This window comes from Trichosurus vulpecula, chromosome 1, assembly GCF_011100635.1.
Source record: "Trichosurus vulpecula isolate mTriVul1 chromosome 1, mTriVul1.pri, whole genome shotgun sequence".
Lineage (NCBI taxonomy): Eukaryota > Metazoa > Chordata > Mammalia > Diprotodontia > Phalangeridae > Trichosurus > Trichosurus vulpecula.
This window is the reverse complement of record NC_050573.1, coordinates 2,156,743-2,182,859: the sequence shown is the minus strand read 5'-3', so window position 1 is coordinate 2,182,859 and position 26,117 is coordinate 2,156,743. Positions and strand designations below refer to the sequence as shown.

Here is a 26,117-nt window from a genome sequence, read left to right as displayed (position 1 = left end):
TGTGTATTAATTTCTTTGCTGCTATGATGGATTGGACTTATTGGTTTTGGGATCTGGTCCTCTGGTGTCTGAATAAATGGTTTACCTCTACCTTCTACATGGAGAGTCTCATACTTTGAGATACAGAACTACACAGGCATATTTACAATTATTGTCTATATTGCAGTTATTGCCTTGCTAATACAATCTGTGATTGCATTGATAGAAGGAACTCCAAGGTGAGGAAATTCCTTCTGTCAAGTCAGGTTAGCACCTTCTCACCATGTATGTAGACTGAGAAATGAAATGATTTGCCTTGCTTTGGTCATGGTGACACAGTAAGTGTCAAAAGTGGGACTTGAACTCAAATTTTTCTGGCTTTGAGACTAGCCCTCTGTTCCTGCCCCAAGCTGGCTGTCAGAGGCATGCCTCCTAGGCATCTCAAACTCAGCACATCCAAAGCAGAATTAATCATTCCCCTCATCTCCCACCTTCTCCTAAACTTCCCATACCATGAACGACGACACCATCCTCACAGATGATCAAGTTCCCAACCTCGGTGTCATCATGGCTTCCTCACTCTCATTCATCCCACATAGCCAATCCACTTCCAAATCTTGTGGTTCTTATTTTGACACCACCTTTCCCATGCATGTAACATTCTCTACTCACATGGTATAATGTTAATGGAATAGGAAGATCTTCCCCATCCATTAATAGGCCTGTGTGACCACATGTGTTCAATGAAGGATGTCTTACTGCTTTAAGCTCTGGACCAGCTGTGATACATCCTGAGTCACATAGAGCCATTGGGACAGGGACTTGCTTAACGAGGAGCTTGCTTAGGGGAGGCTTCCTTGTAGGAAGGCTTTCAAACCTTTTGGAACTAAGCTAATTAGGCACTGAGTCATGAGGATTATGATGATTCTGGCTCTGAGACTATTAGCTGAAAAAATATATATTCTGAGAGGTGAGCTTTTGCTTTGGTGGCTCGCTTATGAGGACCTTTTGATTTCCTGATCGAGACTCTGAGTAGCCATATGTCCTGAGCTCCCTGACTGCTCAGATGTAAAGGCTAAGTCCAGTGATGTATGTAAAGTGTATAGCAATATTGCTTTGATCAGGCAGTTAGAGCCCTCTCTGTTGGTCTTTATGGTAATTTCTCTGATTGTATTTTCTCTGATATTCAGGGTGCTGACCCTTCCCATGAACTAGTAAATAACATATATGTGTAATTAAAGTAAGATTGTTGACCCCTTTAAAAGCTATCTTTCCTTTAAAGGCAGATCAAAGAATCTGTGCTAGCAGGCCACCCTGGGTGTGTCAGGGTGCTTGCTATTACACATGGCCACCATCCTAATCATGGTGCCCACTGCCTCCGTTCTGGACTGTGGCAATAGCCTCCTAACTGGTCTCCTTGCTTCATCTTTCCTTACTTGAACCTATCCTCCATATAGCTGCAAAAAATATTTTCCTGAAGGAGAGGTCACCTCCACCTCAATCAACTCCAGTGGCACCTTCTACCCCTGGGATCAAACATATGTTAAGTCCACTGCTGGGCACTTAAAACTTTGCACATTGGTCCCTTCCTATATTTCTAGCCTTCTTACATGAGTCTCCTGCATGCATACTACAGTCCCACCAGGCTGGCCAATTTGCTACCCTCCACACTCAAAAATCATTCTCCTACCTAGTCCCATACTCCCCAGGCTACAACAATGGGTCTAGTTGGCCAAGGCAGTCAAGAAATATTTATTAAGCACCTACTGTGTGCAAGGCACATGCTAAAACACTGGGAAAACATTAACAAGCAAAAGTCTCTGCCTTCAAGACGCTTGTAATCTAATGGAGAAGACAACATAAAAGGAAGCTGTAAAGAGGTGGGAAAGATACTCAACATAGGGGAATAATGGAGACATCCTCCAGAAAAGGGCAGCCTGGAGAGAAATGAAGGGAATGCTGGCTTGAGTTCCCAAGTCCTCCACCCTCATATCAGATGAAGGGGTCCCAGGAGCAGAGGGTGCTTCCCAAGCAAGTTCCAGGGCAGAAGTGATCTTCCAGGATCAGTGTGTTATAATGAAGTCTTCTTTCGGTTGGACTAGATATTCAACAATATCCCTTCCAAATCCAAAATTCCATGATTCTTATGAATATGAGGCCAAATATTTCACTTACTCTCACCATGCACAGGAAGGAGACAACAGCGGCCAGTGTGGACAATGAATCAGCCAATCAATAATCATTTATTAAGCACCTGGTATGCACCAGGCTAAGCACTGGGGATACAAAGGCAAAAACATGAATGCCTGCCCTCACGGAGCTCACAGTCTAATGGAGAAAGCATGCAAACAACTATACACAAGATATAGACAAGGTTGTTGCTATTGTTCAGTCACTTCAGTTGTGTCCAACTCTTCATGACCCCATTTGGGGTTTTCTTGGCAGATACTGGAGGGGTTTGCCACTTGTTGGAGAGGGAAGCCACTAGCATTAAGGAGGAATTGGAAAAAAATCTTATAAGAGGTGGGATTTTAGGTGGGTCTTGAAGGAAGCAAGGGAAGGAGCTGGAGATGAGGATGGGTAGAATTCCAAGGTGCAGGGGGGGTGGGGCGGGGCGTGGACAGCCAGTAAATATGCAGTTAGGAGAAATAGCAAGGAGGCCAAGTCACTGGATCTATTAGTACATGGAGGAGAGTAAGGTGTAATGAAAACAAAGAATTATGTAGAGCTTTAAAAGCCAAATAGAGGGTTTTATCTTGGATCCTTGAGGCAATGGAAAGTCACTGGAGTTTTGGGGGTGGGGGTGGAATGACATGGTCTAGGAAAATCACTTTGGAGGCTGGAGTGTGGACAAGAGTGGGGGCAGACTTGAGGCAGGCAGAATAGTCCAGGTATGAGGGTCTGCACCAGGGTGGGCAGTGTCAGAAGAGAGAAGAGAGAGTATATGACAGATGTTAGAAGTGAAATCAACAGGCCTTGGCAACAGATCAGACACGGGACTAAGAATAAGGAGTTGAGGATGACATCTAGGTTATGATCCTGGGGCACTGGAAGGACTGTTGTGGCCTCAACAGCAACAGGGAAGTCAGTAAGAGAAGAAAAGATGAATTCAGTTTTGGACAGGTTGAATTTAAGATGTCTATGGGACGTTCAGTTCAAGATGTAGGATAGGCATTTGGAGATGTGAGACTGAAGATTAAGGGTAGGGTTAGGACTGGAGAAGTAAATCCAAGAATCATCTGAAAGAGATAATGGAATTCATGGGAGTTGAGATCACCAAGTGAAACAGTATAGAGGGAGAAGAGGGCTCAGGACAGGGCCCAGTTAACAGTTTTGATCTGGATGAAAATATAGCAAAGCAGACTGAGGAGGGGTCAGACAGGCAGGAGAATCAAGAAGAGTGTCACAAAAACTTGGAGAAGACAGCATCAAGAAGAGGGTCAAAGGCTGCAGAGAGGTTAAGGATGAAGACTGAGCCACTGGACTTGGCAATAAAGAAAGCATTAGCAGCTTTGATGGAAGGGTGAGGTCAGAAGCTGGACTGTAGCATTAAACAATGAGAAGCAGAGGTACCTACTGCATTTGGCCTTTGTAAGTTTAGCCACAAAAGGAAGACTATAGGATGGTGGTGAGTGGGAATGGAGGAAATTAGTTTTTTGGGAACAGATTTGGGAATGTTTGTAGGCAGTAGGGAAACAGCCAGTAGACAAGAGAAAGTCTAGTGAGAGTAGCAATGACAAAGGATGAAATATGCTGGAGAAGACAGGCTGGAATGGGGTTAAGGGTGCATACCGAAGAAGTCACCCTGGCAAGGATTAGCTTTCTCATTAAACAAGGGTGGAGGAGATGGTGGCAGACAGCATCTTGGCAATGTGAGGTGGAAGGCTGGCAAATGGCCCAAGTTTTTTTTTTCAGTGCAACATGAAATAAGATTCTCAGCTGAGAACAGGGACTATGGCAGATTTGTGGGATGAAAAGGTTGGGAAGATCTGCTGCCGTGCTTGGGCTAGTGAGCTAATTAGGGAGATGTAGAGTTGTTGCAGCACCAAAAGTGCAGTTGAGATTATGCCACATAAATGCAATGGTCCCCGCTCCTCTTAAAACATGGGCAGTTTTCCTCATTTGAAAGTTTTTCCTGAGGGTAACCCTAAACCTGCCTCTTTCTACTACTACTTCCCCAGATCCCATTTCTTCCCCACAGCCTTTCAGGCCAATCTGCTCTCTGGGTGCTGTCTTCTCCCTGAGTCCTCAGGAAGATTGCAGGAAGGGACCAGGGCTGACGTGTGTCCAAATGAATGGGAAACGAAGCGATTGTGGGACATTCATCACAAACCAGTAACTGGGAACCTCAAGGCTTCTCAAAGGTCTGCTGGTTTAGGCAGCCCCACAGAGGTCCCCAGTGCCATCCAGAATCATCATGCATTAGTCCATGCTTTGAGGTTGGGGGTGGTGTCACTGGCACAAGACATATGAAGGTCCTAACAAGGCTGATAGACACAACCCAGTCTTACCATGTCCTCTACACTTCCATCATGTAGTGGTTTTTTTTTTTTAAGTGTGCACCAGTTTTAACAAAGTCATAACAAAAATATCCTCTTTACTTCATTTCTTCTGGGGATTCTCTGGATTTTGTGGTGGTTGTTGGCATATTTTCAGCCATTGTGGATGCTGCTCTTTCACCTTTACTTTCCTCACTCCGTTGCTTCCCGGGCATTTTCATGTCTTGCTCTTATCATTTTTGTTGGTCCCATCATATCCCATCACCTTCACAGATCACCACTTGCTCAACCATCCCCTCCGTCCCGGGACACTCATATCCCATTGCTCTTCCCTCTCCAGTCTACCCTTCACAGAGCTGCCAAGCAGCCAGTCCTAAAGTACTTATCTGACCACGTCACTCACCACTCACTGGTAGAGCTTCCACAGCTCCCTTTCCCCAAAAGGACAAAATGCCAGGTCCCCTTTGGCACTGGAAGGCTTCCCCTCAACTTTTCCAGTAGATGACATGACAACTCCCCCTCCACCCATGCTCCAGCTAAACTGGTTTATTCAGTGTTCTTTGAACATGACCTTCCCATCTCCCCTTCCCTCACCTCTTGTCTCATTGAACCCTGGCTCCCTCCAAGGTTCAGCTCAACTGCTGCCTACTTCCTGCTCATTTCCCAATTGCAAGTGCCTCTCCAACACGAGATCTTGCATTTGTTTCTCTGTGAATGGGTTGTATCCCCCAGCAGTAAGTAAAGCTTTCTAGGGCAGGGGCTTTATTACCAGGGCCTGGCACACAGCCTCCTGGGCCAGCCCCTGTGCCCCCTTACAGAAGCCTGACAAGTGCTTCTGTGGCTAAGCTTGGGGGTTCATCGCTGCTGCTGCTTTGAATGGTGGCCCATTCCCCTCTGGGCTGCACTCTAATTTAGAACATTTCCCTGATATCCAGCTGAAACTGGCCTCCTTGCAACTTCCCCTGCTATTTCTGCCCTCCAAGAAGTATGTAAAGAGAACAGAGTGTGGTGTTTCTAAAGGCAAGGGATGAGAGGATCACAAAGGAAAGGGTGAACAACACTGCTAAGTACCTGATAAAGGAGAAGCAGGCAGGCATAAGACCGAATAAAAATCTCCTAGAGCTTCCAAATGCTGGCCTTTCAAACACTAGAGAGACAGCTCTCAGGAAGAAATGACACCAGAAGAATCATGGTCCTTCTGGTAGAAATGACAGTGCCAAGTCAGGGCTGAATTTAAAGGGTTGTCTGTTTAGAGGCCAGACTTGGGATCTTCTAGTCCACCCCACCCGAATCTCCAGAAGAGGAAACAGGCTCCAACCTGCCCAAGGTCCCAGCTAGTAAGTGCAAAGGGGTGACTTGGTCCCTGGCCCTCTGACACTAAGGTGACCACAAAAAGAAGAGACTCAAGGGTAGGCCCTTGGAGAGCACTCAGCGTTCCCTCTAGGAGTTGGGAAAAGATCAAGGACCCAGGAAAGGAGACAAAGGAGGAATACCAGCATGATATAGTGAAAAGAATGCCAGGCTGAGAGTCAGGAGACCTGGATCTGAATTCCACATTAGCACCGACTAGCTGCTGGACCACGGGCAAATCCTTCAATGCCTCCCCCAACCTCATGTATGAAATGGGGATATTTGTACCACCTACCTTACAGGTTTGTTAGAAAGGAATTTTACAAGCCATGCTCTTTATTTATAACATTGGTTAACTAAGAGAGCTAAGCTGCTGGTCTCTGAAGACGAGAAGAGATTAGCAAAAAGAAAATGGCAACCATCATTGTGAAATATCTACTAAAAGCAAAGGAGGATTTGGACTGAACAGCAATAAAGAAATTCCCTAGTGAGCTTTGAGAGATCAACATGGCTGGGAAAGAAAGGAGACTGCAAGGCACTGGGGGGTGGGGGGGGGACACCTACTTATGATACAACATCAATGTCGTTACTATGGATGTCATGGCTTCTCGAAGCCTTGATTTCCTCATCTACGAAGTGGGAATACTAATACCAGAAGGATTCTGGGGATGATAACATGAGATACAAAGAAGGGAGATGGGCCAGTGTTGGATGGGCCAGAATATCATGGATTGGAGTGGAAGATTAGAGGAGGGATCTGATGATATTGTCTGGCACTAGACTCTGCCTTTGTCAGATACCATCTGGAGAACTCTGTTTGGTTTAGATGGTGGGGACTCAGTGTAAAGACATCAATAAGCAGGAGACTGTGCAGAGCACAGGCAAGTCACTGGACACCAGGTTGGGGGAGAGGGAAACAAGCTCAACATTATCAAGTATTTGAGCAATGGGGGAACATGACAGATATAGGCATGTATTTGTAAAGACCATAACATGGACTTTTTTCTGTTTGGCCCCAGAGGACAAAACCGAGTAATAGGAGGAAGTTGTGCAGCAATGCAGTGCATCAAGACAGAACGGTTCCCAGGCCCAAAAGAGGTCTTCCAGCAAAGTATGAATGACCAACCATTAAGTATGTTGTAGAGAGTGTTCTTGTCTAGGTACAGGTTGGACTAGAGGCCTCTGAAGTCCTTTACAACTCTAACATTGGCACTCTCTGATAGCGGAAGCATTTTCATCTTGTTTCATATGTTCTAGCTAAGGATTTTCTAAGCATACAGATTGGATGAAATGACCAGAGGGCCATGTCTCTACTTACGTGGTTTTGTGACTTTGTCACTAAAAAGACATAAGAGAAAGCAACTGACATTTATAAGAATTATACAAATGCGGAATTTAAGAAATCAGTTCAATTTAGCAAGACTTAATTTTGGAGGGAAAGTGTGGCAAAGTCATCTGCTGTAAGTACAGACAATGGAAGAAATGGAAGGCTTGAGACTGGAGCAAAGAAATGGTTTGGAATGGCTACTATGGGAAATGTGATACTGACTTGCTTTGTCTATAAGATTTCCTTTGGTATAAGTTCTCTACGACAAAATATTATATGTACTCTGGCTGAAATCTTCATGTCCATTACATTCATATGGTTTTGGCCTTCCTAATGCTTTTCTCCAACTTGTGTAGTGTACTGTGGAGTAAGGTGTTTATTCAGGCAGAGGGCATTCTCACAGATGGTGCATTCATAAGATTTCTCTCCAGTGTGAATTCTCTGATGTCGAATAAGCTGTGAGCTCTGGCGGAAGGTCTTCCCACACACGCTGCATCCATAAGGCTTCTCTCCAGTGTGAATTCTTTGATGCTGTGTAAGTCCTGCACTCTGGCGGAAGGCCTTCCCACACTCATTACATTCATAAGGCTTCTCTTCAGTGTGAATTCTCACATGTTCAGTAAGTCTTGTTCTCAGACGGAAGGCTTTTCCACATTTGTTACATTCAAAAGGTTTCCCTCCACTATGAATTGTCTGATGTCGGGTAAGTTCTATGCTCCGGCGGAAAGCCTTCCCACATTCGTTGCATTCATAGGGTTTCTCTCCAGTATGAATTATTTCATGTCGAGTAAGGTGTTTACTCTGTCGGAAAGCCTTCCCACACTGATTACATATATAAGGTTTCTCTCCAGTATGAATTATCTGATGCCGAATAAGCTGAGATGTCTGGTGGAAAGTCTTCCCACATTCATGACATTCAAAAGGTTTTTCTCTGGTATGAATTATCTGATGTTGAGCCAGCTGTGAGCTCCGACGGAAGGCCTTTCCACATTCCTTACATCCATAAGGTTTCTCTCCAGTATGAATTCTCTGATGGACAGTAAGCCAAGACTTTTGCAGGAATGTTTTTCCACATTCATTACATTCATAAGGTTTCTCTCCAGTGTGACTTCTCTGATGTTGTGTTAGTCCTGTGCTTCGATGAAAGGCCTTCCCACATTCTTTACATTCATAAGGTTTCTCCCCTGTATGGATTCTCTGGTGTACAAGGAGTTGTGAGCTCTGGCGGAAGGCTTTTCCACAGTCATTACATTCATAAGGTTTCTCCCCAGTATGGATTCTCTGGTGTTGTGTGAGCCGTGAACTCCAGTGGAAGGCCTTCCCACATTCCTTACATACATATGGTTTCTCTCCAGTATGAATTCTCTGATGTACAGTAAGCTGTGAGCTCTGATGGAAGGCCTTCCCACACTCATTACATTCATAAGGTTTCTCCCCCGTATGAATTTTCTGATGTTGCATAAGTCCTGCACTCTGGTGGAAGGCCTTCCCACATCCATGACATTCATAAGGCTTCTCTCCAGTGTGAATTCTCTTATGTATAGTCAGCTGTGAGCTTTGTCGGAAGTCTTTCCCACATTCACCACATTTATATGGTTTCTCTCCAGTATGAATTCTCTGATGTCCCGTAAGCTGTGAACTCCGGCGGAAGGTTTTCCCACATTCATTACATTCAAAAGGTTTCTCTCCAGAATGGATTGCTTGATGCTGTGTAAGTCCTGCACTCTGATGAAAGGCTTTCCCACATTCATGACATTCATAAGGCTTCTCTCCAGTGTGAATTCTCTTATGTATAGTCAGTTGCGAGCTCTGGCGGAAGGCCTTCCCACAGTCATTACATTCATAAGGTTTTTCTCCAGTGTGAATTCTTTGATGGACAGTAAGTTCGGTGCTCCAGCGGAAGCCTTTGCCACATTCATTACATTCGAAAGGTTTCTCTGCAGCATGAATGAGTCGGTAGTCGATAAGACCTGAATTATAATCAAAGGGTTTTCCACATTCATTATACTTGGAAAATATCTTCTTTAAGCAGATTCGGTGATATCTTCTTCGTCCTGGCTGCGGCCTGAAGTTCTTTCTATGGGTATCACGTTTAGGAAGATTTTGTTCCTCATTGTCTGGCTGTCCCTCTAACCTTGAAGTACATGCTCTAGCTTTTCTGAAACTAGAAATACAGGGACCATCCTTTGTGAGTTGTTCAAAGGATGCTTCTTCCACAGAAAGGCCCACCTTTGGAGCTGACCCACTGGTTCCAGTCCTAATGTCACCATCTGAAAGAAAATGCAAAATATAAATATTCCCCATCCTTTCTCCAGGTTCTATCTCATCCAACTCAGGTTAACAAAATTGTTTTTCAGCATTTACTATGTGCCAGAAATTGTGTTAAGTGCTAGGAAAAAAAGCACTCATCCATTGAGAAAAATGATTATTAAACTTTATAGGTAACAAAAATAATAAAAATATGACACTACTTTTAGGGTGGTTATGAGAAAAATTTCTCACAAATCTTCAAGCTGCAAATACAAAAATGATTATTATAGCCACATATACCACTATGCACAATCATTCACTTATCTTATAAAAGCTTTCACATTCAAGGTGACCATATCTTGTGTTATTCCTTTTTACCAAAAGAAGAAACAAGCTCAGACTGATTTAATGACTTGCTCAAGTCATTACAATGATAACACTTCAAAACTAAAGTGAAAACCACATCTTTGGACTCCAGTAGCACTATCCTTTTGTCAATCCCCACTGACCACAATGATCTCTCAGAGACTAATCTTATCACCTGCAAATGGCTGACCCAGGAGAAGAGGCCAAAGCTCCAGGGAGACCACTTGAATTCAAGGTGAAGAATGCATATTTGATAATTAGGGTCAAAGATTTAAAGGCAGTGGAGAATCCTGAGATCACCTAGTCCAACCCTTTCATTTTACAGAGAGAAAAACTGAGGAAACCCAGCAAGGTCAATGCTTCATCAGTGTACAGATCTCTAGGCAAGGAAACTCCCTTAGCAATGTAGAGGAGCAAGTGCAGTCCACTGAACAGTCTGAGAATAGCCTGGACATGCTGAGAGGTCACATAATTTGCCTAGACTCACAGGCAATAAGCCACAGGCCAGGACTTGAACCCAGGTCTTTCCAATGACAAGGCTGCCCACACTGCATTTCTGGATTATAATCAGGGCCACAGACTTAGAGCTGGAAGGTAATCTTGTCCTTTTTTAATACCTATAGTGCCTGGCACATAGTAAGTCCTTTACAAACACTTGTTGACTAATTTATAAGTGGTGCAATTAAAAGATGAGAATGATCCAAAAAACAAATGTGACTAAACTGTCCCCTCACTCAGCCATCCCATTACAGGATATATACCACCACTGAAGTCAAACACAGAGTGGTTCCATATATACCAAAACACACGCTGCAATGCCTTCCATGCCTTAGCCAAGAACTGGTACCCATGATGTGGCAAGTAGTGAAACCATTGTGGTATGTGAATATAATAGAATGCCACCTTAAGAATTAACAAAGAAACATGAGAAGACTTGTATAAATTAAGAATGAACAGAACCAGGAAAACAATATATAAAACTCTAACAAAGTAAATGAAAAGAACAACCAAATAAAAGAGAATCGTGTGAAATTATAACAACTAATCTTGGCCCTAGAGAAAAGCTAAGGATATGTGCCTCCTTCCTTGCACTGGGAATGTCACACAGACCCTCACACACAGTAGAGGAGTCAATTTTTTTTAAGAGTATGGAAAAGGGAGTATTTCCAGAATTAATGATGATTAAATGACAAAATTTTTAGGTATTAATAATTTTTTAAACTAATTAAAAAAATACCACCCACACTGCCAACTGCTTGGGAGTACCTGCGACTGGATGTCCCACAGGTACACCAAATTCAGCCTATCGAAAGCAGATCTCCAATACTGCCAGGGAGGCAGGACCAACTATCTCTGAAAGCAGCCTAATTTCACTTTGACATCATTTTAATAGTTAGACATTGCTGATTTACATCAAGCCTAAACATTCCTTCTGGAAACTTCCAAACATTGCTCCTGGTTTGTCTTCTGAGGTCAAGCATTAATAAGTCTAATACCAACTGCTTTGAGTTATGCCCTGCACAAAGTCTTCTCTTCTCCACAGTTCTTCTAAGGAATCTGGGAGGAGCACAGCCTCAAAGACCGCGGGCATCCTGGCTGCTAAACTATGTCAAGCCATGGGCCGAGCGTGGGTAGAATATAAGCTCCCCGAAGGCAGGGACGGTGTTACTGTCTATTTGTGCTTCAAGTGCTGGCAGTGCCAGGCACATAGTTGGTGCCTGATAAACGTTTACTGGGTTAATGAGAAGTCAATTGAGTCCTCATTTCTTAAATGCCTACTATGTGTCCAGGCCCTCTACTGGGTTCACATTTGGCCCAATGGTCTAGACTGACAAGGAGGGGAGGAAGCATTTATTAAGCACCTACTGTGTGCCAGGCATCGTGTGAAGTACTTTACAAATATGTCACTTGATCCTCACAACAACCCTACCAGGTAGGCATGGGTCTTATCCCCACTTGACAGCTGAGGGACGCCGAGGCAGATGGGGGTGATGTGACTTGCTCAGGGTCACAGAAAATAGTGTCTGAGGCTGGACCTGAACTCAGGTCTTCCTGAATCTAGGCCCCAGCTCTGCCATCCCATGTCTGTGTCATCTACAAATTCAGTCGCAATTCTCAATGTCTTCCGCACTTCTCTATCTCTTGAAGCACAGACTTTCCCCTTTCCATGTCCAGGCTGCCTGCCTGCCTTCCTTCTAGGAGGAGTCTTCTGACCCTCCCCCCAGGGTCACTTGTTCCTCCTCTGGCGGCCTCACCTCATAGGGGCTCAGCTGGCCGAGCTTGCTGCAGCCCAGTACTTCCCAGCTCCAGCGATCACCAGCCTCAGCCTCACAGGGGCAGGCATCAATACCAGATTCTTTGGAAAGACATAGAATGAGGAAAATACTCCTCGGCTTTAGACGTATCTGCTAAAAACCTGATATTCGGGCAGCAGGAGTAGTTCAGCCATGGCAAAAGAAGTGTCTCCAAATGGCAGATGGCCTGGGCTTTGAGAAGGGGCAGACAGAGACCCCCTCCCCCCGACCCATGCTCTACCTTGCCCTGCTCAAAGGCCAGCTCTGTACGGTAGCTGATATGTCCACCCTCAAGACTAGGAATCATGGTCATGCCAAGCTTCATCAGGTGGGAATCTTTATAAAGCTATCTGCCCTTTGACCCATGATAAATGACTCCCAGATGATTGGCATTGGGGATGGCAGCTGCTTGGAGTCACAAGGAGAGGACAGAGGACCTATGTCTGCCTGTGGGTGACCTTGGAAGGTTAAGCAGAGGCATCACTGTGGAGAAGACCCTGAGAACAGGGAATGAAGAAAGCACTGATTAAGCACTCAGTCCTTGGACAATGCCCAGCGCCAAAGCCTGGGGATGCAAACAGAAAACACGGCAGTTTCTGCCCTCAGGGAGGCCACAGTGCTGCCCACCATGACAGGAGGCAGCTTCTTGTCCCAACCAAGGGGCAGGCATGGCAGAGGGGGAGGGGGGAAAGGGTGGTAGCAGAAGCAGTAACAGCAGGAGAAGCAATTCAGCGCCCAAGAGGCCTGCCCTCTCTACCTCCTGCCCACCCAGTCTGGCCAGCTTTGGGTCCTGCCCTGGTGGATGCCCACTCTATTTCTTTGACATTTTATACTATATTTTTCCACCTAATGGGGGCATCTCTCCCATTTAATCTGACCACTTGCCAACCCAATACCTTTGGCCAGAGCTTGAGTAGGACCTCGGGACCTTCCCCTCTTCCTCCTTAAAACCGTAGTGGGTGAGTGGGCTGGGGGTGCTCCTTGAGCTCCTTGTTTTCTTTTGTTTATTATTTAATCTGAAGGCAGAAAGATGTGGATTCTGGCAGTCTCTCTTCATTCCAGGCCACCCTCCAACCATGGTCACCTCCCTCAATAATCTCCAATGGCTCCCTGCTGCTCTAGGATTCAAAGGCCTTCCTTAACCTGCCCCCTCCATCCTCTTCAATCCAGTGCCCTCAGCCTCCAGGCTGTCCCACAAACCAGGCCCTCCATCTCTATCTCCCTGCCTAGAACGGCCTCTGCTCCAATTACTGACCTCCCAGGCTTCCTTTAAGGCCCAACTAAAATCCCACCTCCTCCAGGAAGCCCTCCCCAGCCCTCTTCATGCCAGTACCTTCCCTCCGTTCATTATTTTCTATTGATTCGGCACAGAGCTTGCCCTGTTTGCTTGTTGGCTCCTCCGTTGAGACTGAGATCCCTGAGGACAGAGCGTAGCCCAGTACCTGGTCCGGGGCAGGCACTTAATGAATGCTCAATGACTGACTGACCACCTCCTCTCGCTCCTAGCCTGTCCAGCTATCATACTCTCCACACCTAAGAACACCCCCTCCTCTAAAAAGAGACCAGGCACTTCTCCCACCTGCCTGTGTCTTCCCCTACATTTCTGAAGTGGGAGAAGGGCCAGGAGGAGTGAGTGACTCTTCCTCAGACACCTGGAAGGGACCCCAGTCCCTGGAGACTATAGCCGTCCTTGTGGTCTTCTCCCTCACACGTTTGTTAAAATCAAGCCCAAATAAAACCAAGGTTAAAAAAACCAACCCTGACAATAATAATGGATAGCACTGATAGAGTGCTCAAGGTTTATAAAGGGCTGTACAAATATGATCTCATGGCATCCTCACAAACTGAGAAAGCCAGTGCTCTGATTAGCCCCATTTTATAGAAGAGGACACAGAGGCTCAGAGAGGGGAGTGCCTTGTCCAGAGTCACCCAGAGAGTGAGTATCTGAGAAGGGATTTGAACCCAGGCCTTTCTGACTTCAGGTCCAGAGCTCTGTGCAGTATATGACACTCCCCAGATTCTGACTGCTCAAAAGCCATAAGGAGCTGACACTAAAAGAGGAAGAGAAAGTTCTTGAGAGACTGGCCAGGACAGCTCAGCTACACTGCCCCTGCCCCCAGGTGAGCAGCAACCAGGAGGAGGAGGAGGACCTGGGGAGTGCCTGTGCACATGATGTGTGTGTGCATGTGGGTGAGATGGGACAGCTCAGCTCCCCACCCCCATCCAAAATGGTGATCAGGCAGTCCCAGGAGCATCCCCAGGGAGGAGCAGGAGGACTTGGGGTGGGGTGGGTGGGTAGGTGTGTGTGTGATGGGACAGCTCAGTTCCCCCTTTCCCCCAACCAAAATGGTGATCAGGCAGTCCCAGGAGCATCCCCAGGGAGGAGCAGGAGGACTTGGGGGGTGGGCGGTGGCTGCCATGTTCCTGAAGGGGCCGTCACACACCATGTGGGGAGCTATCTCAGAAGCTAGCCTACAGCTGTCTGGTTCTGACTCTGTTCATGGACTTGGGCAAAAACCTAGAATTCAGTGAAAGGCTGACCCGGGGACCGGCTGTAGGCCAACATAAGCAGTAAGAGTGGGGCTCATGGATCCAGCAAAGACCTGGCCTGAAACTATTCTAGGCCAGAAGTACAATCTAGGGCTATGTGGCTCTGACTCCAAAGGGACAACCCAAATTCAGTCCCAAGCCTGGTCTGGGCCTGTAACTGAGTGATCAGGCAAGTGTGAGCTGGCCCTCTGGGACTCTGAACCTGAGGTGCCTTCCAGATGGCTGACAGGGAAGGGGGTGGGGATGACAACATCAACAGACTCCTGGAGCTCCAACCAAGGGAAAGCCTGCAGTTGTGATGCCCAGACCCAAACTGAGTTCAGGAGCAGGCAAAGTTCAGATTAGGAGGACAGCAATCAGACTTTGCCCTAGATTAAACTGCTTAGGGCACAATAAAAATCTGTGGGTCCCCAAACTGGGACACCCAGAGATCCCTGAAAAATCCAACACCAAACACCTAGAGAAAGCTGTGGAAATGCCAATGAGAACACAAAACAGGACCAAGCAAAGTACTAACATTCCCCCGAGAAATGCACAAAGCCCAGACCTCATATAAGGTCTCATTTCAGGAATGAGGCCAGAAGAGTGAGCAAACAAAAAACGTTCCCACCATTAAGAGCTATTGTTGTTCCAGAGACCCCCAAGATACAAACCCAGAAAGAGAAAAGTTCCAAAACATCCCTAAGAAGCAAAGTATTAAAGAAGAACACAACTTAGGCACCAGGTCAACTAAAATTCCTCAAAGAAATAAAACTAGTGTTATTTTGTTTAAAAAAAAAGATTTAAAATGATTTTATAAATGACAATACTTGAGGGAAGAACTAGAAAATAAGAGCATTATAGCTGAGTAGAAACTTTGAAATACAAGCATAAGGAAAAACATCAAAAGCTCCAGCGCCTGCCACATAGTAGGCCTTAATAAATGCTGAATGAGTGAGTGAACTACCAAAATGAAGTGTTTACACTCCATGGAGAAGAGATGACAAGCCCTAAAGTCATCGGGGCACAGACAGAAAAAGAGCCCAAGAGTGGCTTAGTCAGGATCTGACAACCTCCAGAAGAGAAAGGGAGGAACGGACTAGGGAAGAAAAGCAAGTAAGGGCAGAGAAGGAGGCAGAGCATCTGAACCCTCCCAGAGGGTTAACTCAATAGGAAAACAAGAGGGGTTTGGGGTGGGAGTGGGGAGGTAGGTCGGAGAACATCAGTGACAAGCAAACTTCCTGCAATAAGAAAAGGCTATAAACTGTGTTTGAGTCAGGGCCAGGGGGCAGGCTGAGCACCCTCTTGTCTCAGCAGCAGCTGGGGGCACCACATGGCATAGAGTGCAGGGTCTGGAGTCAGGAACTCATCTTCCAGAATTCCAATCTGGCCTCAGATACCTCCTAGCTGTGTGACTCTGGGCAAGTCACCCAACCCTGTTTGCCCCAGCGTCCTCACCTGAAAACAGGGATAACAGCATCACCTACCTCACAATACCATCGTGAGGATCAAATGAGAAAATGTTTGCAAAGAGCACTCAGGCCAGTGGCTGGTACACATTAGGCACGATATAAATTTCTTATTCCATCCGTTCCCTTTATAAAGAGAGAGACAAGGGGCAAAGAGAGGGAAAGTCTAAGAAAACAGGATGGAGGGAAACGTGCAACTAACAATCACAACTGTGAATCTGGAGGCAATACATTCACTCCTAAAATGCAAGAGGGCAGCAGGATGTATTAGAAAGCAGAAGCCAACAAAAAATGCCTGATAGATGATGGCTCATAAGGAACAAAAATAAGGACCCACGGCCAATCCATAACACTTCAGCTGAACTCAAATCAAGGAGGGCTGGCAATCACGAACAAGACAAGGTGACGGCAAAGACAGATGATTAAAAGAGGTCAAAGGGAAAGTCCCTCTGGCTGAAAGACAACTGACATCAATACTAAACATATGCACCAAGTGGCATACCATCTAAATACTGCTTTAAAAGGCTAAAACTCTAAGGATAAAGGATGTAAATTCACCCCTTTCAGCCCCAGACAAATCTAATAAAAAAATCAATTAGTTAAGCACCGGAGTAGAATTATAGAAAAGTTAGATATAGGAGATCTATGACAATTCAGTCATTTCAGTCATGACACTATTTGGGGTTTTCTTGGCAGATATACAGGAGTGGTTTGCCATTTCCTTCTCCAGCTCACTTTTTACAGATGAGGAAACTGAGGCAAACAGGATGAAGTGACTTGCCCAGGGTCACACAGCTAGGAAGTGTCTGAGGCCGGATTTGAACTCGGGAAGTCTTCCTGACTCCAGGCCTGGTGCGCTAACTACTGCACCACCTACCTGTCAATTACTGAAGGGGAAAAGGGAAGGGCAGAAGGAATAAGCATTAATATCTACTATTTGTTAGGCACCGTTAAGCATTTTACAAACATGATCTCATTTTATCCTCAAAACAATCCTCTGAGGTACACACTATTATTATCATTAATCTTACAGTTAAGAAAACTGATCAAAATTTAGGCCACTGGGGCTGAGAGCCCCTTTCTCAACACCTCCTTCTTTACGAAGAGAAGGAAGACTGCAGCCCATAAGGACTGAGCAACGATCCTAACTGTGAATGTGAATGGCATGAATTCACTGAGGAGGGAGGAAAGAGTCAGAAAGAAGAAACCAACAAAAAAAATGCCAATGTGCTTTAGCCAAAGCAAAGACTTCAGAATTCCCATCAACCCAGGGACCAAGCACAACTCCAAAGGTCCTCCCAGGATTCAAGTGCAGACTGGGACATGGCCAACAAGAGAATTTATTTTGCTTGACGATGCCTATGTGTTACCAGAGTTTTGTTTTGTTTTCCACAGGGAGAAGAGATAGAAGAGAAAATCAATGCCTGTTGATTGAACAAAGTAAAATAAAATAAGCCACATTAAAAACAAATCTTTTAAAAATTGAAAATGGGAATAAGTAGATCTTCCTTCACAGGTTAAGTCATATTTATCTAAAACCAAAGGTCAGCATTATCTATAATAGGGATAAACTGGAGACTCTTCCTAAATGGTCAAGGCTAAAGCAAAGATGCCTAGTATTATTATTTGATATGTTGCTGCCTACAGCAACAAGACAGTAAAAAGGAAATGATGTGATAATCATAGGCAAAGAAAACAAAACTGTCGCTTTTTACAGGTGATATGAAGATTTACTTAAGAGAACCTTTAGAGTTAACTGAAAATTATTGGAACAATAATCCTAGTGAAGTTGCAGGCTATAAAATCATCATCAGCCAAAACCATCATCATAATACCAAAACGAAACCAAAAAAAACCAAAACTCAAATCCCAGCAGGTAAAGTTAGAAAGAGATATTTCAGGTAACATAATGACAGAATGCTTAAAATACTTGGCAATCTACCTGCCAACACACGTGAAAACTGTATTAATACAATTATAAAATATTTTATGTAAACAAAGATCTAAATAATAAAGAATATTAACTGATAACGGGTAGGCTGAGCCAACATAATAAAAATGACAGTACTACTTTAATTCGTTAACTTATTTAGCACTATACCAATCCAACTATCAAAGGATTATTTTATAGAGCTGGGGGAAAAACAAAAATTCATGAAAAAATGGGAAAGAAGTGGGGGCCTGGCAGGACCAGATCTCAAACCCCACTACAAAGAAGTAATCATCAAAATGATTTGAGATGGGCTAAAAAACAGAGTTCAATCAGGGGAACAGATTAAGTCTACAATACACAGAAGCAAGTGGACACAGGAACCTAGAGACTGATAAACCACAGATCTCCAGAAACTAGAGGAAGAACTCACTACTGGACAAAATGCTGGGAAAACTGGACCGCCACCTGGCAGAAATCAGGGTTTTACAGTACCTCATACTATATACCTACAGTGACTCAGACGCAGAAAGTCTCAATATAAACAAACTGGAGGGGAGCAGCTAGGTAGGGCAGTGAGCAGAGCACCAGCCCTGGAGTCAGGAGGACCTGAGTTCAAATCCAGCCTCACACTTGACACACTTACTAGCTGTGTGACCTTGGGCGAGTCATTTTACCCCAACTGCCCTGCCTTCCCCCGATTCAAATAAATAAACAAACTGGAGGAACAAGGGAGAGTTTTCCTTCCAAATCTCTAGACAAGGGAAGAGTTTGTGACTAAACAAGGGACAGAAAAGTCCGCACAAGAAAAAAGGAACGGTTTTAATTACACGACATTTTAAAGGTTTTGCACAAATCCAATGGAGCTAAAATTAGAACGAAAAAGACTTTGTAAGGAAAAACCTTAGCAGCAAATAGCTCTGACGAGGGCCTGCTCCCCAAGCAGCCACGCAGGCGCCCAGCGTCCCTCCCCGAGAGGGTGGGCAGAGGCACGCAGCGGGCTTTCCTGACGACAGGGAGTGGCCCAGGGAGCAGCAGGCAGCAACCACCAGCTGGACACGCCCAAGGACACTCCCCAGCCACAGCTCCAGAGAAAGGACAGGACGCTCGCTGTCCACCTCCAGGCAGGCGGGTCCCCGCTTTGAGGGCTGCACCTACTGGGCCTTCTCAGGACACAAAGACCTCTCAGCCAAGTCATTTACCAAGATGGTCCAGGAAGGACGCTGGCTACCAAACATCTCCCCCTGCCGCCCCCAGCCTTGGGTGTCAGCAGGAAGAATGGCCTCGCACCTGGGCCACGGGGTAGCGAAGGCAGATATACCCATCGGGGACGCAGGGAGCCCAGAGCCCACCTTCTCCTCAGCCTGCAGGGGTCACCGACGGCCTCCATTCTGCACCTGTGTTTTCTGAGGGGGCCTTGGCCCCTCTCTGACTGTCATGGGTGACACTGCAGGAGGCCACAGCTGACAAGGGGTGAGAACCAACTCCCGGGCCTCTGGAGCACCCCGAATCCCACAAGATGCAGGTGCTCCCTGCTCTGCAGGCTGTTGGGGGCTAAATTTTGTTCCTCCGTTAACACCTCATCAGCTGAGCTGGGGGAACCCCATCCCTCCCAAACGCAGCTGCCAAGGGACTGTCTGTGGCCTCTGATGCAGTTACTGGGACTGTGCCCTGGGGTGGGGGGAGGAATGCTGCCTGGCCGCCCACCCACTGCAAAGTGCAGGAGATGGAAGAGGGGAAGGGGAAGAGAAGGGAGAGGAGGAGGAGGGAGGAAGTGGGGGAAAGAGGGGGGAGGGGGAAGAAAGGAGGGAGGGAGGGGAGGGGAGGAAGAGGGGAAGGAGGAGGGAGAAGAGGAAGAGGGAAAAAGAGGAAGGGGAAGGGGGGGAGGAGGGGAGGGAAGAGGAAGAGAGAGGGGGAGGGGGGAGAAGGGGGCAGGAGTGGGGCAGACAGGGAGGCTCAGGCCTGGGGGGGCCCAGCTGCCCAGCTCAGGGCCCCTACAGCCACAGCGCTTCTGTGCCAGGCTCTTTCACTCACCGAGGCGGCCCCTCCTCTGGGGGTCTCTGGCCGTCCACGGCGCTTCCCCCCGCTCCAGCTGGCCGATCACATCGGGACTGGACACGGCAAGTCCTGCTCGTGAGGATGAAAAGATGCGGGGACCGTTGGGAATGCAGGAAGCCCCCCAGCCTCCCAAAGCTGAGGCAGCCTCGCTCTCGGGTTACACAGAAGCCCAAAGCTAATGGTGACAGCGGAAACTCGGGCTCAGAAGAAATGTGTTACTCGCACCTACTGCCTAAGCAGGGAGCTTGCGGGTCCCCAGGATGAGGACTGGGGGAAGGGGCGTAACCCCATCTCTCGGAGCTGCTAATAGCCCCCTCATCAGTTGAGGAAGGGAACAGACCTGCCCCAAGGGGCAGATCCTGGGGGTCCTCACCCAGGCACACCAGGTTCCCGTAGTTCTCCAGCATCACCTCCCGGTACAGCTCCTTCTGGGCGGGGGCCAGGCGCCCCCACTCCTCCACGGTAAAGTCCACGGCCACGTCCTGGAACGTCACGGAGCCCTGCAAGACCACAGATGCTGGTACCTGCCCACGTACAGATCCAGAGGCATAAAGGGCAACTCTCCCTATCCGCGGTCCCCACGGCCAGCGGATGGTATAGACAGTATAGGGTCTACGCCAGTGTGACTGAGGGGTGGGGAATCAGCATTGCCCCCAGGGGTCGCAAAAGGCCACAAGGAGGGGGCTTCTCACAACAAAGATGGACTGGGCAGAAATGGCACCAAATTCTGACCAAAGAGGAAGGAAAAAGCCTTTCCTGGGCACTCACTGGGGGCAGGGAGAATCCACCCTCATGGGCTTGGTGGCTGCCAGTGGGCCAGGTGCGCCTTCTATTGAGCGACAAATAGGGGTGGGGGGTGGCCCATCTGCCCCTTCCTCCTTCATTTACCCTGCTCCAGGGCTCTCTATCAAGACAGACCTCTCACTACCAGCACCACTCTGTTCCTGACCACACTTCACCCTTCTCCTGAAATAAGCACTGATTAAGCACCTACTGTATACCAGGCACTATACTAAGCCCTTAGCCAACAGGATTCCACTGATCATCTGGGCCTCCCTGATTAAGTGTGGAGCCTGGAAGCAATGCCCCAGCCTCTCCCCAACTGCTAAGGCCCTTGAGTCGAGTTCAGCCCTTCACTTGGCTTAGCGAACCATCCCTAGCTTACAGATAAAGAAACTGAGGCAGACAGAGGGACACTGGCCCAAGGTTACCCACTCAGGTGATTCTGAGTGAGTCCTCCCTTCTCTGACCGTTCCCTCACCCGCAAAATAGGGCAAGCCCCTAGAGGCAGGGCAGACCCTGATTCTACACATGAGCAGGAGCTGGCCTGGACCCCGGGAAGGGGCCGGAGGCCGGACATCTTTCCTGCTTGCGGGCCTCCACGACCACAGGCTCCTCGTCTGTCTTGCTCACCTGGGGGCCGCCGGGCATCAGGAGCACAGGGGCCATTCTCAGCTCCTGCCCAGACAGAGGTTGGATGGAGGTCACGGGCTGGCTGCCTCCAGGGTCCGAGTCCCAGGGAGCACGGCCGGGAACCTGCAGCCTCCTGGAGGGACAAAGGGGACACAAAGCAGGCCTGGCCCCCAGGACCAGGGAAGGAATCAAGGCAGGCTTCCCAAAGGAGGGTCTGCCCACTGTGCCCTGGGGAGGCCCCAGGCTGGGGGTGGGGAGGGGAGATGGGGGCGGCACTGCAGGTGGGGGGGCCCACACATGGGAGGGGAAGAGGGGTGTTACAGAAGATGAGGGCATGGCAGGTGGGGGGGTCACAGAGAATGGGGGCATGGCAGGTGGGGGAGGCCACGGAGAGCGGACAGCTGGGGGGGCCACATGGGGGGGGGAAGGCCGTTTGGGGGGGGGGCACATCAGGTGGGGGTGGTTTCAGAGGGTGGGGGCACTGCAGGTGTGGGGGCAAGAGGGTGGGGAACACGGCTGGTATGGGGGAGCCACAGTGGGTGTGGGGACAGTGACCGCCCCACCCCTTTCTTTCCTCTCCATGACAGGAAGGGGCGGGGCAGTGGGGAACCCCAGCAGGAAAGGGACAGGAGGCCTGCTCAGGTTCACGCACCACTCCCACCCCCACCCTCCGGAAAATCCCTGGCCGCCTCCCATTGGAGGTAGAAGCCCTAGTCCCGCCCAGCTACGGAGGGGCGGGGCAAGAGAAAAGTCGGAGCCAGTAGGACCGCGGATGGGCGTGGCCTGAGAGGTGCGCAGGCGTAGCCCCTCCCCCAGACGCTCCATTCCTCTCCTAGGGCGTCCTCCCTACCCGGGAGGCTCCGACACCCGGCGCGGGACGTCCCGTCCCCTTGCGCGCTTCTGTCGCCGCCGGGTCCCCGGCCCCTGGCTCCCACTCACCCGGGCCTGGGACGCGGGCTCGAACCCCAGCGGCGACGGCTGAGGAAGGAACGGAGATGGTCGCGAGAGCTCGCGTTCAGGACGCGGCGAGAGGTAGGAACCGGAAGTTACGTCACGCGCCCCGCCTTGCTCCGTCCCGACCTAGGGAGCATCGGCGTCGCGCGAAAAGGCTTCTGGGAAACGTAGGCTGTCGGCCGCGCACGCAGGAAAGAGGTGGCTCCAACCAGCCAGAGCCTCACTCTGAGCCCCGCCCCTGAGCCTGTGTGTGCCTGTGCGAAGAATGGGCGGGTAGAGCAGGGGAAACTGAGGTCGGGAAGACTAGGGATCTCCACAAGCATCAGTTAAGCACCTTTTGTGTGCCCGACCTGGCGGAGCTCACATTCTAACGGGGAGGAGGAAGAACATGCAAGAAACTCTGTACGAAGTAGGCGTAGACGGGATAGTAGAAGCAATCAGCAAAGGGGAGGTGATGAGCATGGGGATACAGCCAGGGCAAAGGCCTGGCATCTGGAGCAGCCAGGAGGATGTGTGAGTTGGTAAGGGGTGAGACGGCCTGTAAGGCTAGGGGCAGGTTGTACAGGGCTGTGAAGGCCAAGCAGTTTTATGCTTGGTGCTTTCTTCGCTGGGGCCAGAGGGAGGGGCCCTGGAGGTGGGAAGAGTGCGGCAGAGAGTGAAAAGAAAACCTGGGCCAGGTGGAACAGGAAATCAGGGCTCCGTTTATTAAAGCGAGGGACAGGGCTTACATCCTTATTTTGGGCCAGCAGAACCCACAGATCACGTGGGAGGCATGACTCGTTCCCCCTTTGCTGTAAACACTGTTAGCCCACAGGTGGTGTTTAGCAGGTGTGCCCACCTGGGGCGGGGGAGGGAGTCATCAGCCCAAGGGCAAAAACAGGCCTACAGGGAAAACCTGGCCCGCATCTTATGCCAGAATGGACTTTCTCAGAACCGGCCCTCTGCACCTCAGAAGCAGGAGGTGTGATTTTAGAAATGGCTGGTGGAAGTTAAAAATGTCTACCTGCTGTTTCTCTTCAGTAGGGGAGGGGTGAATGTGGGAAGAGAAAGGGATCCTAGCAACAGGAAGGAAGAAAGGCATCTTGGATTTCCTTCAGCCATTTTAGTTATTTGGGGGGAAGTGAGGGCCATTTCTCCTAGTTAGGAGTTTACTGCATTGGCTAAAATCTACCCTGTGGGTGTAAAACATATCTCATTTAAGAAGCCAAAAACGGGGTCGAGGTTTCCCAAAGTAATGTGACTTATCTGAGAAATATTCTCCTGCCTCAGGCCGCAGGCGCCAGGAATTTCCTTTCATTGTAAAACCCGTAAATGTAGTTTTATTTTTAATCTGACCTAGTTTACCTAGAGATTATGTTTAACTGGCTTCGTGTCCTTAGGAGGCCTATGAGATTTTGATTGTGTTTAGCTAAGTTTTTTCAGCTTTTATGCCATTGAGGAAAGCATGGGATTATGAATGTCTTTTCTTCAACTTCTATAGCCTGAAAGAATGTATGGATTGCAATATGTGAATGAATGATTTTTCTGCCAGACATAATTTTGACTTTAAAAGCCTCTTTAGAATCCTAATCTTTGTTCATTTTTTTTAAATGCTGAATTTGTGCTTAAGTATAATAAAACCTAGGTCAAAACTGTTAAATGTGTGTCTTGTTTTGGTGTCCCTGACTACCCTGTGCCCTTGTAAATCAGTCAGTGTTAGCAGGAAATACAATAGCAAAAGGAAACCTGGATGTTGCATACAAACTTTCCCAAACCTCAAAGGAACGTTACAAATTGCAACAGACGTTAACCAAAGTTGACATCCTGGTAATACACGCTGCATGAGAGGATCATTTTAGGCATCACTGGTCCAGGCTTAGGTCCTGTGATCCTTAAGTCCCAGACCCAATCCAGACTTCTGCAGCTCCACAGCAGTAGAACATCCGGAAGGTGCGGATAGCAGGGGTGTGTGTGGGGGGGGGGGGGTGCGGTAACTGTGAAGTTTATGGATAACTTTTAGATGACTCAAATATGTTAATGAGCTAGCCCAAGGTGGCCCTAGAGGAGTTGGTCTGTTTCTCAAAACCCAACCCTATAAAAATGAGACTCAGCCTCTTGTTCCTACCCCAAGGCCTCTTACATCTCCATGGAGTCCAGGCTGCCTAGTGCTCCCAACTCTAGTCCATGGTCACCTAAGAGAGTTTCTGTGCCTCCCTCCTCCACATCCCCTTCCCCACCCCTTTCTGTTGCAACAACGTGGCTAGCAGCTGCTGGGGGGTGGGGTGGTGAAAGACCAACACAAGCCCAACATCAAGGACGCTGCCAGCACAGGTTCTTTTGATCTGCTTTACTAAGGAAAGTAGCGTTAGGGGGTTAACAATCTTATTTCAAACCAACATACAAATATCATTCACTTGGTTCAGGAGAAAGAGCCAGAACCCTGAACTTCGGAGCAAATACAAACAAATTACAAACACACATTATTAACAGACCACATACAATCCATAGTTACCAAGAAACCAACATCTGAGTTCAGGAGCCCGGGAGCTCATAACAATGGCTGGCCCACTCCTCCCGTGGCTCAGAGCCCCAAGCAAATAGCTCTGTTCTCTCCTTTTATACACTCTTTAGCCATCATCAAACGTCATCTGAGCGACCAGAACTTAAGCTCCTACTGTTGACTCTGGTCTTAGCAACACCCTTTAGGACCCTCAAGGCTTCATGCCCACATAGGCTTAGCACCTAGTAGATAGGGGTTTGGGCCTGGGACTTTGCACCTAATAAGGCTCAAAGAGACTTAATTTATCATTCTAAAACTGTAAAAAAGTCCCAACTTAATTGATATTACACCTTCCCATCCCCTTCCCACCTTTTTTCATCCCCTTCCCCATCCATCCCCACTTCGCTCCTCCCCCATGTTTCTGCACCTTATTAAAATGTGCTGCCAGGCCTGGTCTTCCAGGGAGCGCTCAAAGAACGCGGCATGCCTGCCCCAGTTCATAATTACATAAATGCTTAGCTCACCTGGATAATTTCTGCATTGTGGCAGATTCCTTCTGGCAGAAATAACATGCCACATGCACCCAAAGAAAGGCCATTTGTCCCATAACAGGAGAAAAGAGAACAGAAGGAGATGCGGACAAGCAAGCCAGGAGCTCTGCAATTATCCGATGCTTCGAGCAGGAGAGATTTGCAGTTTCACAGACAATTCTCTTTTTTGCAGTGATTTGCAATTAAGTGGTGCTGTGGATAGCAGCCAGCCCTGGAGTCAGGGAGACCCCAGTTCGAATGCCACCACAGACGCCATCTGTATGACCCTGGGCAAGTCATTTAACCCTGTTTGCCTCAGTTTCTTCACCCATAAAATGAGCTGGAGAAGGAAAGGGCAAACCCCTCCAGTATTTTTGCTAAGAGAACCCCAAATGGGGTTGGGGGAGTCCGACTCGACAACAGTAACAAGTTCGTAGATCAGAATAATGATTTTATTTACTTTTGCTAAATTAAGAATAAATAAATCAAGATGCAAAAGCCTCTCATTAATCAATCAAGTTTCCCTCCCCAAGTAGGAGCTAGAAAATGTCCCCCATCCCCCAGCTCTGTCCCCCCTCTCTGATCTCCTGAGGATGGCAGGTTTCCCCCTCCCCCTCAAACGCTGGACCCTCCCCTTGGGCCTCTGAACCGCCACTGCCCAGCAGGGAGGAGGGAAGAGCGGGAGTGCGA

The 26,117-nt window shown here is 48.0% G+C and overlaps 1 protein-coding gene across 2 annotated transcripts; it reads right to left on the bottom strand.

Moving 5' to 3' along the window:
* Positions 1-2,200: 2,200 nt before the first annotated feature.
* LOC118845779 (zinc finger protein 420-like) lies at positions 2,201-22,519 on the bottom strand. 2 transcript variants are annotated; one of them, XM_036753805.1, is made up of 5 exons: positions 22,404-22,519; positions 21,465-21,627; positions 20,425-20,551; positions 20,028-20,120; positions 2,201-9,425 (listed from the first exon to the last, which is right to left on the bottom strand). In XM_036753805.1, the coding sequence occupies exons 2-5, from the start codon at positions 21,498-21,500 to the stop codon at positions 7,486-7,488; spliced, it is 2,196 nt and encodes a 731-aa protein (XP_036609700.1). In that variant the 5' UTR covers positions 21,501-21,627; positions 22,404-22,519; the 3' UTR covers positions 2,201-7,485. The 2 variants fall into 2 exon arrangements, with proteins under 2 accessions (XP_036609700.1, XP_036609708.1); XM_036753813.1 differs by lacking the exon at positions 22,404-22,519 and having other exon boundaries at positions 5,074-9,425; positions 21,465-21,655.
* Between the last annotated feature and the right edge of the window lie 3,598 nt (positions 22,520-26,117).

Bases quoted from the DNA above. Each gene is read 5' to 3' on its own strand.
- LOC118845779 (XM_036753805.1), bottom strand. From the start codon at position 21,500: ATGGCCCCTGTGCTCCTGATGCCCGGCGGCCCCCAG. The intron at 20,552-21,464 runs GTGAGCAAGACA...GTGGTCTTGCAG, and splicing joins TGATGCCCGGCGGCCCCCAG to GGCTCCGTGACGTTCCAGGA. The intron at 9,426-20,027 runs GTGAGTGAAAGA...ATTTTCTTTCAG, and splicing joins CCAGAGGAGGGGCCGCCTCG to ATGGTGACATTAGGACTGGA.